An 11663-nucleotide genomic window follows, 5' to 3' on the forward strand; every position below is an offset into this window, starting at 1 on the left:
AAGCCTAAAGCATATCGCTCTTAATTCGATACTGGCAACTCAACATCTACCACCATTTGCAAGACTTGCGTACTATAGGGTGACAAGTTGAAGGCTATTATTATCCATATCGAGAACAAGACAAATTACTTCATTCAGTACGATAGGAGACACACATCTGGTTAGGCACAGGAATATAAGTTTTAGGAAATACCTATTCTCATGACAGCTACAGTTCTTGAATTATACTGGTACATGATCTTGTACAATGGATGTGGCTGTGCACTCCCACCAGAGCTTCCAGTGAAGCTTTGACGCCACGGTAGCTCCAAGCTCTAAGTTTGCTTGTAGTATCGATGAGTATGGACACATTTACAAAATCTAATGGATTGCTCTTCTGAATTGACTCATATCAACACGTGAGGATATCTAGTGATATCGTTGTCCTCTTCTCGCCGTCTCTGGCATCTGATAGCGTGGCTCAGGCAACCATGAGATAGGTAGCCCCTCCTTTGGCACTACAGGATTCTTGGCTTTGTCGCTGTGGCGGTGACCAATGCGAAGAGGCCAGACATGCAGACAGACACAGGCTACGCTACCTAACAGCTCTGAGCTCATCAACCGCCAAACACCCACCTCCATTTATCCTCCTCCATCCCAGTCCAACATCCAGATTTCGTCGACTGGGAGCTTCGGATCGGGAGTTGCCTTTTACTCTCCCATTTTCTACTAATTGCTAAAACGCCTGCTCCTCTGCAGCGCCTTTTGAACTGTTTCTCGACCGATTGACCGACACCGTTTACACATACATATATATACCTTACCTCAACCTCGGGTGCGACACTGCTCCCTTCACACTTCAACCATGTCGATGCCCCCTCCTGGTGATGGCTTCGGCGGCTATCCAGCCCAGCAATACGATCAATATGCTGGCCAAGAACAGCAACCTCAACAAGCTTACGAGGACCCTGCCGCCGCCCAACAGCAACAGCCCCACGATCAAGGCCACAAGAAGAAGAAGCGAGGATATGCGGCTCAGGCTTTCGAGGTCGGTACCGGTGCCAACGCCGTCGCCGGTGCTCAGACCGGCGGAGCTCCTCAGCAATTCGGTGCCCCTCCCGCTCAGCCAGGTTATGGAGGTTATCAGGCCGAACCTCAAGCCGCTGCCCCTCAAGGATACCAATATCCCCAGGGATACGGCGCACAGCAACCCGCTGCTCCCCAGGCTCCTCAATATGGCTACCAAGCTCCCGATCAAGGATACCCAGCACCTGGTGCTCAGCAGCCCGCGCCAGGAGTTGGCGGCATTACTCAAGGCGTCGGCAACATGAACATTGGTGGTCAGGCTCAACAACCCCAGGCCGCTCAGCCTCCTCGCCCTGCTGTTCTGAACCAGCTCTATCCAACTGATCTCCTTAGCCAGCCCTTCAATGTCTCGGAGCTTGACCTTCCCCCGCCCCCGATTGTTCTTCCTCCCAACGTGAGTTGCTTATTTTCAGGCATGGTAATTTTGTCAATCATTAACTTTCACCTATTAGACGAGTGTTACTCCATCCCCCGACGCCAACTGCTCCCCGCGATATTTCCGATCAACTCTCAACGCTGTTCCCACCACCCACTCGCTCCTGAAGAAGTCCAAGCTGCCCCTTGCGCTCGTCATCCAGCCCTACGGTTCTCTCCACGACGATGAGGATCCCGTACCTGTTGTGCAGGATCAGGTCATCTCGCGTTGCCGACGTTGTAGAACATACATCAACCCTTATGTTACTTTCCTGGACCAGGGACACCGATGGAGGTGTAATATGTGTAATCTGACCAACGATGTTCCTCAGGCTTTCGATTGGGATGCCGCTGCCCAGCAGAGTGTCGACCGATGGCAGCGACCCGAGCTGAACCATGCTGTTGTTGAGTTTGTTGCTCCCCAGGAGTACATGGTTCGCCCACCTCAGCCCCTCATCTACCTGTTCTGTTTCGATGTCAGCTACGCTGCTGTTTCAACCGGACTCGTGGCCACCGCAGCCCGCACCATTCTGGACAGCCTTGACAGGATACCAAATGCTGATCGCCGCACGCGCCTTTGGTTTCTTGGCCGTGGACTCTAGCCTCCACTACTTCTCGATCCCCAAAGATACTGATGAGAATGGCGAGACCAATATGCTGGTTGTCAGCGATCTCGATGAACCTTTCCTGCCTATCCCTACCGAGCTCCTGGTCCCTCTTAGCGAGAGCCGACAAAGCGTTGAGAAGTTCCTGCAGAAGCTTCCCGATATGTTCCAGAACAACCAGAGCAATGGTTCATGCATGGGATCAGCCCTGCGTGCAGCTCACAAGCTTATCTCCACCCTCGGAGGCAAGATTGTTGTTTTGACTGCTTCCCTGCCTAACCTTGGTGTCGGCAAGCTCGAGATGCGCGAGGATAAGAAGCTTCTTGGCACATCAAAGGAGGGAGCTCTGCTTCAAACAGCCAACAGTTTCTACAAGAGCTTTGCCGTCGAATGCTCAAAGAGCCAGGTCTCTATTGATATGTTCCTCTTCTCATCACAGTATCAAGATGTGGCTTCGCTTAGCAACCTCCCTCGCTACACCGGCGGTCAGACCTGGTTCTACCCAGGCTGGCATGCCTCGCGACCTGAGGATGCCCTCAAGTTTGCTTCCGAGTTCAGCGACTATCTTTCGTCTGAAATTGGTCTGGAAGCTGTTCTCCGAGTCCGAGCCACAAGTGGTCTGAGAATGAACACATTCTACGGCAACTTCTTCAACCGAAGCTCTGATCTCTGCGCTTTCCCCGCCTTCCCCCGCGATCAATGTTACGTTGTCGAGGTGGCTATTGATGAGAATCTTACCAAGAACGTCATCTGCCTCCAAGCGGCAGTGCTGCACACAACCTGCAATGGTGAGCGTCGCATCCGAGTCATGACTCTGGCCCTTCCTACAACGACCAATCTATCCGATATGTACGCCTCAGCGGACCAGTGTGCCATTACCACTTACTTCAGCCACAAGGCCGTGGAGCGGGCCCTTTCAAGCGGCCTCGATGCGGCCCGCGACGCTCTGCAGAGCAAGGTTACCGAGCTCTTGCAGACATTCAAGAAGGAGCTGGCTGGAGGCAGCATGGGTGGCGGTCTGCAATTCCCCGCCAACCTTCGCGGTCTTCCCCTCCTGTTCCTGGGGCTGATCAAGAACGTTGGCCTCCGCAAGTCATCTCAAATCCCCTCCGACATCAGATCGGCAGCTCTCTGCCTCCTGTCAACACTTCCTGTGCCTCTCTTGATGCGCTACATTTACCCACGACTTTACTCGCTACATGATATGCCCGACAACGCGGGAGTTCCCGACCAGGAGACGGGCCACATTGCGCTCCCTCCTGCGCTCAACCTGTCTTCAGAGAGGCTTGTGCCCTACGGTTTGTACCTCATCGATGATGGACAAACTCAGTTCTTGTGGGTCGGCCGTGACGCCGTACCGCAATTGGTGCAAGATGTGTTTGGAGTGGAAGACAGAGGCCAGATCCAGGTCGGCAAGGGTCGCGTACCCGAGCTTGAGGGAGACTTCAACGAACGCGTGCGAGCTATTGTTCAGAAGAGCCGTGACCACAAGTCACTAGGGGTTGGCAGCATTACATTGCCGCACCTGTATATCGTGCGAGAAGACGGAGAACCTAGTCTGAAGCTCTGGGCGCAGACGCTACTCGTGGAGGATCGAGCCGACCAGGGTGTAAGCGCAGCTCAATGGCTAGGCATGTTGAGAGAAAAGGTGAGTTGATCGACGACAACATTGGCTGAGATGACAAACTAACCTTTGTATCAAGGTTGTTCAGTAGCGTAGCTCACGAAAAGTTGAGCGTTTGTAGACGGAGGAGTGGGTCGGATCTGTCCTTGTAATATTGGGATCGGGATGAGGAGGGTTCAATGACTGGAGTCGAGGTCCTGGAGAAGCAGTCGGCTGTTTTTGGTAACAGGGATGCGAGGACGAACGGTGTCAATTAGAGTGAATGAATTGTTTTGTGAGCAATCGTGAAGATTACCTAACGTGACGGGGTGAGGTGATGTTGAGACCATTGCCATCATGATCATGATGATGTTCTACAGAGCAGAGGGGCCCATGATGATAGCATTAAACAGCACAACCAGGGTCAAGACATGATACAGTCAACCAAGAACCATAGACTGACATGCATAGTAATGCATGATATTTTTAGAAATGCATTCACTCAGAAACCAAACGGAAAGGAGACCCGATTCCTTGGATGAATCCATGACCGAGGGGTTGGTCCCCATGAAATCTGATACAGGCACCAGACGCAGCCGCAGACGCGATGTTCCCCTGCAGAGTTGAGTTGGGTTGGTACATGAGATGCAAGGACCTCGCTATCCAATGATGAAACGCCGCCGAGTCGGTGGGTGTGAAACGCACGCGCCTATCGAGCCAAGTAGCCAATGATGGCTAGAATTAGGCGCTGGGTAGTTTATTTTAAGAACACAGAGACACAGTGCTTCTCTTCACATACATTCCTACCTACCTATCCAGGTGAATCAGTTCAGTTCAGTTCAGTTCAGGTCATGCCGTTGAGGAAGAATTAGAGTCGGTAACATGTGAAGCGGCATGGCATTAGGTTGGTGAAACGCATAGAGGAATCTTTGTCGAACAGGGGTTGATGCGGTCCACTGAAGAAGACGAGAGGGCAGAGTAGCATTCGCCATGTTTTCGGGGCTGTCAGATGCTAAACGCCCAGTATTTTGAATCGCTAGCGTCATGTCATTGGGAGATTCTGTAACGTTTCGTCTCAGAGGGTGATGCTACAGTGTCTTCGTTTCGTTTAGGTCTGTTACAGACGGATACATTGGACTTCTCTGTTGTTTCTGTGATTATCACGTATCGTCAGGTACCTGACGGGAAGCTGTCCGTCCCGCCCGTTCCATGGTCAAAGTCAATCAGAGAGCTCGCCTCTCCCCTCCCCCACTTTGTCTTCCTTCAATCGTTATCACCCTTAAGTTAAGCTTGTTAATCCAGGGTCATCCACTATATCCAAGGAGTCTCGTACTGCAATATCCGAGATGATGGATAGTTGCTCTGTCATCCCGTTATTCTGTGTTTAGTTGTTCCAGGTTCAACTGCTCTATTGTTTATTCAACAGCATTTCGGCAATGTTGGCGTTGTTGGTGCCCCTCCTGGCGATCATTGCAGATGTTCTGGACCTGTCCATGAACCATGAACCTTGGTTTATTCTTCAAGGGTTTCGTTTCGTCTTGCGATCACGCATTCCCATGAAGAGATCTGCCTGCGTAGGTAAACTCAAAGGACACTCTGTCGTATTCTGAGTCCTTTCTTTGCATTGAGGACAAGTCACTGGATGTCCACTATCAGGCTGAGGTGACACCTCCACCAGCTTGAGCAAGTAGTTGTTGGTTCTTAGCCGCCCAGCTTTGGCTTTATCACATCTCAGAGTCATCAGCCCAACGGGACAAAGAATCAGATGACGAAAGAAATGATTGATTGAACTAGTGATATTACTTAATAACTACCCTTCTGTTCCGTCCGTCTTGTCTTGCCTTGTCTTGACTCATCGTGCTTGTTTCACATCTCAGCCAACCTGTCTTGTTTTAAAAGTTATCCTCCATTCCTTTTGTGTCAGATCCAGACCCAGCCAGAGGCAATACCTCTCTCTCTCTCTCTCTCTCTCTCTCTCTCTACGTACGGGATACCTTACTCACAGACCAATTCAACTGCTAGATTCGGAAGACTGTCTCCCCTAAGAAATAGCCCGTGCAGCAATATCCTTACCCTTTCTTACCTATACTCACCGTTGACGACGGCGAACCGAACTGAAACCTGGGCCTCTGCCACGACGCGCTAGCCTCTGTACGGGTCATTACAGCAGTGCAAGACCCTCTTCTGCCCCGCGCTCTCAACTTGCGAACTGGGCTATTTGAACCAGCATCAGCACGGCCCGAGCGGACGTGGAGCTCTTCTGTTCCATCTGTAGCTGCTCAACTACTTTATCGCTACTATAACTCCCCGTCGCTGTCAACCCTTTTTTTCTACTAAATACCTACCTATTTTACATCGTTACACTTTGGTTCCTTTCTCAGTCGCTATAAATCATCAACTGCATATCTCGCTCGATTCCGTTGAGTCTCGTCGATAATCAAATCTTGCGATTGTATTGGGTGGAGCTCAATACCTAACCCCTCAAATCATCCTTAATCAGCCAGTCCAGTCCAGTCCTGCCCAGCCAGTTCAAGCCAGTCCAGCTGGTCCAGGTCCAGATCCCTCCAGTACCAACAAAGGAGCCTTCTTAGTCTTGCTTGGCTGGTCCTTTTCTCTTGACTTGACTTGACTCTACCTTATTTCTACAACATCTCGACCGACCGATCGAGCGACTGCGCATTCTTCTCTACACGGCATCAGTCGTAGCTTTTCGGTCGCTCTAATCCTCTTCAGCTTTCCCCTCCTCTTCACCGCGACCATGTCTCGATCGAACCCCCCTAACGCTGCGGGGTCTCGCAAGATCTCGTTCAACGTGAGCGAGCAGTATGATATTCAGGATGTTGTTGGCGAGGGCGCCTATGGTGTTGTCTGGTATGTTTTCTCGTGTCTCGTGCGATTTGCGCAGTGTATCAAATTCTAATACTCCCCCAGCTCTGCCATTCACAAGCCCTCCGGCCAAAAGGTCGCTATCAAGAAGATCACTCCTTTCGATCACTCCATGTTCTGTCTAAGAACCCTGCGAGAGATGAAGCTGTTGCGATATTTCAACCACGAGAACATCATCTCCATTCTCGATATCCAGAAGCCCCGAAACTACGAGTCATTTAATGAAGTCTACTTGATCCAGGTTTGTGCCGACAGCGCTCAGTCGCAATAGCAACAGCAGACTAACGAACGATACAGGAGCTGATGGAGACGGATATGCACCGAGTCATCCGCACCCAGGACCTTTCTGACGACCACTGCCAGTACTTCATCTACCAGACCCTCCGCGCCCTCAAGGCCATGCACTCAGCCAACGTGCTGCACCGAGACTTGAAGCCCTCCAACCTCCTCCTCAACGCCAACTGTGATCTCAAGGTTTGCGATTTTGGTCTTGCGCGATCCGCTGCTTCCCAGGAGGACAACTCCGGTTTCATGACTGAATACGTCGCGACTCGATGGTACCGTGCGCCCGAGATCATGTTGACTTTCAAGGAGTACACCAAGGCTATTGATGTGTGGTCGGTTGGCTGCATTCTCGCCGAGATGCTCAGCGGCAAGCCTCTTTTCCCTGGCAAGGACTGTAAGTGATTGTTGAAATGCGTGAGACGATAGAGCTCTTTGCTGACCATTTGACCGCTAGACCACCACCAGTTGACACTCATTCTGGATGTGCTGGGCACGCCGACTATGGAGGATTACTACGGAATCAAGTCGCGCCGCGCTAGAGAATACATTCGATCGCTCCCCTTCAAGAAGAAGGTTCCCTTCCGAACTCTATTCCCCAAGACCTCGGATCTGGCCCTCGACCTGCTCGAGAAGCTCCTCGCATTCAACCCTGTTAAGCGCATTACCGTGGAGGAAGCTCTGAAGCACCCATACCTTGAGCCTTACCACGATCCCGAGGATGAGCCAACAGCGCCCCCGATCCCTGAGGAGTTCTTTGACTTTGACAAGCACAAAGACAACCTGAGCAAGGAGCAGCTGAAGCAGTTGATCTACCAGGAGATTATGAGGTAAATGTGGTATGATAACGAAGATCGGCGAGGCATCTAGGATCTGCGATCCGAGACACCTCTGACGGGTTATCTGTTGCTAGCAGGCGTGCTCATAGTTGTGATATTTGAGAGGAAGATAAGTGGCAGAATTTGGAGAAGATAGATAGACCACAGCACAACCCTCACGCACGCAAACATACACAGAATCACCTGTTAGTTTATTCTGCATAGTATGCACATGGCATGGGTCTTTTAGGGCAAACTTGATGTTGAAAGATGGCCAAATGTATGGAAACAGGATCAAAGACATGGGCCAGAGTCAGGATCAGAGTCAGAGTCTGAAAAAGGCAAACATGGGACTTGAAGATGATTTGATGAAGTGCACATTGCAGCCATTTCTTTTTTTAGTTGTTATATCCCAAGAAAAAAACTTCATGATGATACGATGTTGAGCATACGCAGGTGATCAACAGTGAAACAGAGTTAGTAGCAAACTTAGATGTTAGAGTATTCTCTCTGCATGTCAGGAACTATACACGTTGAGAGACTACTAATCAAATAGAGACATCAAGTAATATCATGACTTTTGTTTCGCCCAATCCTCATCGGCCAACTTACCTTCAGGAACGTGACAATCAGAGAAGTCCGAGTGACAAGACAACAGATCAAAAGGTCTAGACCGAGCCAGCAATTCAGCCGTGATAGGCCGTTGGCCATATCGAGCTAGCGTTTTGGTGCTTGAGGCTCTGGTGTTGATGACGATCATGAAGTTTGCCAGCGTGTACCTACATACATGCATGTGGCCAGTAAAAGAGACCACAGGCTTATGAATCACCACGCAATTCGTTGTAAGCTGTTGAGTATTCGGCAGAAAATGTGGCAATTGCTGCCTGAAATATATCCATTTTCAAGCGATGAAAGTGAGTTAGAACTTATTAATGTTAGTGCATCAATTGTCAAGATCATGTTCTTTTAAGTCTTGTTCTAGGCGTTAACCCCGCTATATCTAGCTCCACTAGCTCCCCCAATCTCATGCCCTCTATCTCCAACAGCTGCCCTCCATTACCTTACCTTACCATAGCAGCGTCAGAACTTATTCATTCCCTCCAATGTCTTAGATCTCGACACTACATATCAACGTCCTGTCTCCCTTTTAGCAACGGCACTCTTCTTATTCAACTTCCTGATCACCAAATGCTTCAAATCTCGTATCTATGACCTCCTGGGCTTCCTAATTTGACCATCACTATCACTAGACTCTGTGTTTACACGTCATGAGCTCTTCTGACCGCAACGAATCCCCCGAAACTCCCGAATCTTCTGGCGCCGCTACACCCAACAATCCTAATCGCGCCTCTGCATCCTACATCACAAACATGTGGACCGGCCTCATCCGTCGCTTCTCTAGTGAGGGTTCGTTCCCTAGCCAGGCCGACACCGCCTACGACGACGACTACAAGTACCACAACGGCAATGGCACAAAGGACGGTATAAACGGTGTCTTCACACCCGTGCGCCGTACAGCGAGCCCCCTTCGTCCTCCACCTCTGGATCCTCTTGTTCTTCATGGTTATCGTCAGGGCACGCCCACGTCGGCTAAGTTACTGACGGCCGCTGTCGCGGAGGAGATTCGCACCATGGTTCCTGAGCGCCTACGCATCGTGGACGACTGGCATCTGGTCTACAGCCTTGAGCAGGACGGCGCGAGCTTGGCGACTCTGTATCAGCGCTGTCGACAATACGAAGGCAAACGAGCTGGTTTTGTCCTGGTCGTCAAAGACCTAGAAGGAGGGGTGCGTATCGAGTGAGCTCATATGACGTTATGCCGTTAACTAACATGCTTAGATCTTTGGCGCATACCTATCCGAATACCCGCATCCTGCGCACTCGTACTTCGGTAACGGCGAATGCTTCCTCTGGCGAGCCTCGACTATCACGCCTCTTCCACCACCTCCATCAGCTGATACGACAAACCTGAACTCTCGAATTACAACGCTCGCCCCGCCACCGCCTTCGTCGGAGAGCAACACCCCTACACATTCTCGCGCGCCGTCGCCTACACCTAGCGAAGCTGTCAGGTTCAAAGCATTCCCATACAGTGGTCTAAATGACTTCTGCATCAACTGCGAGACCGGCTTTCTAAGTGTTGGATCAGGCGGTGGGCACTACGGGCTATGGTTAGACAACGGACTTGAAAACGGACATAGCTCAAGGTGCGAAACCTTTGGTAACGAACCTCTGAGTGACGAGGGAACCAAATTTGGCGTCATCGGAGTCGAACTCTGGGTTATGGGCGTATGATGATGATGGTTCGGTATGGCTCTCACATGTTTGCATGGCGCTCGGTGTTATGATATGGTATTCGCAGGCGGATTGGTCTCTCATTAAATTGATGATCAATGGGAAGAAGGAAGATCTGTGTGCTGTGAAGGCAGAGCGACCTTTGTTTGGATAAAGTTTTTGGGTATATAACAAGGAGGACAACAGCAAAAAATATTCAAGGCAAGATCAGTAAAAATCAATGATACCCGGAGCTGATACTCCCAACTCTTTACACCATTAGTGGCCCTTTCAATACTCCGCAAATATTCTTACAAAAAGATCAAATGTTTTATTGCTCCCTGTCTCAGCTCTGTCTCTTGGCCATAAACGCCTGGATCCCTTCCAGTACTCCTTGAGGTGTCGGTGACTCTGCGCACACGTCAGGCTCGAATCCAAAGGACAGCAGGTGATCTCTCGTCGTAGGTCCGATGGTCGCGATAAACGTCTTGCCGTCCCGTTCGTAGCCCTTATACACTTTATTGGTTTCAGGATCCAGAATTCCCATGACTCGAAGCATACTATCGCATCCGGTTGGTGAGAATACCACAATCCATCGCATAGGATCATTGCGCGTTTCGCTGAGGACCCTGCGTAGATCAACCGGAAAGCTCTCCATGACACCCGTCCCATAGACGACCGTCTCTGTCACACGAATGCGCTCTGTATCCGGTAGTGCGCCGTCCTGTAGCGTTTTGGGGATGATGTCACGGCGGGTCTCTCCAACGAGGAATAGAATCGGCGGGAGAGTCGCACGAGCTTGGTCGCGGTACCATTCGTAGTAGTGGGCGAGGATAAAAGGAGCCAGGGCTGCGCCGTTGCCTGTGTGGCTACCGAAGACTTTGAGAGGAGGATCTTGAGGGACGGCGGCGAGGGCGCGAGTAGTGGCGGGGCCGACACTGTAGACGGGGATGTTCTGTAGATGGGGCCATGAGGTGTTATCCTCAGGGTTGGGAGTGTCCTCTGTCGCAAGAGAGATTGTGTTAGCTGAGGTGGTTCTAGAGATATGATTACTCCAAGGTTATGACGTACCGGCTTTACCATCTTCGACAAGCTTCACAAAAGCTTCGACGGCGCGTTGCGATGTGAAGATCAAGCCGCCGTATTCATGATGTTCCTGGTTTCCGATGCGGCGATCGCGAAGTAGCGCTGCGACTTCCTTCATGCCATCACTGTGAAATTGATGCAGCAGAACAGGCACGAACTGCGGCGCAAAACCACTGCCATGAATACTAGATTCTGAGAAAAGATCCTCGTAGGAATCGCCAGGGCTCGATCTCGTCTTGAGTAGGAGAACAGGTATCCTGGAGGCTTGCTCCGTGGTGGAATTGGTAGTTGTCATGATGAGTTGAGATTGGTCTGATGCGTATATGTATGGATTCATGCGGCTGGCGATACTATCGATGCGTAGTTTTTAGGATGAAAGAATGGCGGAGAGGTGATCAATGGGAGAACGAAGTCGAGATCATGAGGTGGGAAGATCAGCAACTTTCGGAGACTCGGAAGGTGGGATGGGGGTGAGGGGCTCATGGGAAAAGTGGGCGACAGCTTTATCGATAGGGACGGCAGTTGAAGAGCTTCCAGGTTCCATCAGGTTCACTGAATATCTTCACTGGTTTGTCAAGGTGACTTTTTGATAACAAAGACAGTCATTGTAATGACATATAATTTTGTGAA

The 11663-nt window shown here is 50.6% G+C and overlaps 4 protein-coding genes across 5 annotated transcripts; 3 read left to right on the forward strand and 1 right to left on the reverse strand.

Moving 5' to 3' along the window:
- Positions 1–844: 844 nt before the first annotated feature.
- FOXG_08139 (uncharacterized protein) lies at positions 845–3799 on the forward strand (the record flags this gene model as incomplete). The annotated part of the gene is made up of 4 exons (XM_018386906.1): positions 845–1459; positions 1518–1955; positions 1999–3732; positions 3788–3799. 4 exons carry the CDS (start codon positions 845–847, stop codon positions 3797–3799), a joined length of 2799 nt encoding a protein of 932 aa, XP_018244116.1.
- A 1585-nt stretch (positions 3800–5384) lies between these two features.
- Positions 5385–8278, forward strand: FOXG_08140 (CMGC/MAPK protein kinase). 2 transcript variants are annotated; one of them, XM_018386907.1, is made up of 4 exons: positions 5385–6558; positions 6619–6814; positions 6871–7252; positions 7313–8278. In XM_018386907.1, the coding sequence occupies exons 1-4, from the start codon at positions 6446–6448 to the stop codon at positions 7687–7689; spliced, it is 1068 nt and encodes a 355-aa protein (XP_018244117.1). In that variant the 5' UTR covers positions 5385–6445; the 3' UTR covers positions 7690–8278. The 2 variants fall into 2 exon arrangements, with proteins under 2 accessions (XP_018244117.1, XP_018244118.1); XM_018386908.1 differs by having other exon boundaries at positions 6619–7252.
- Positions 8279–8714: 436 nt separating this feature from the next.
- FOXG_08141 (oxidation resistance protein 1) lies at positions 8715–9968 on the forward strand (the record flags this gene model as incomplete). The annotated part of the gene is made up of 2 exons (XM_018386909.1): positions 8715–9460; positions 9513–9968. The coding sequence occupies exons 1-2, from the start codon at positions 8942–8944 to the stop codon at positions 9966–9968; spliced, it is 975 nt and encodes a 324-aa protein (XP_018244119.1). The 5' UTR covers positions 8715–8941.
- A 325-nt stretch (positions 9969–10293) lies between these two features.
- On the reverse strand, positions 10294–11555 carry FOXG_08142 (uroporphyrinogen-III synthase; the record flags this gene model as incomplete). Its single annotated transcript, XM_018386910.1, has 2 exons — positions 11019–11555; positions 10294–10949 (listed from the first exon to the last, which is right to left on the reverse strand). The coding sequence occupies exons 1-2, from the start codon at positions 11368–11370 to the stop codon at positions 10294–10296; spliced, it is 1008 nt and encodes a 335-aa protein (XP_018244120.1). The 5' UTR covers positions 11371–11555.
- Positions 11556–11663: the final 108 nt, after the last annotated feature.

The sequence above is a fragment of the Fusarium oxysporum genome, chromosome 4 (assembly GCF_000149955.1).
Source record: "Fusarium oxysporum f. sp. lycopersici 4287 chromosome 4, whole genome shotgun sequence".
In the NCBI taxonomy this organism is placed as follows: Eukaryota; Fungi; Ascomycota; class Sordariomycetes; order Hypocreales; family Nectriaceae; genus Fusarium; species Fusarium oxysporum.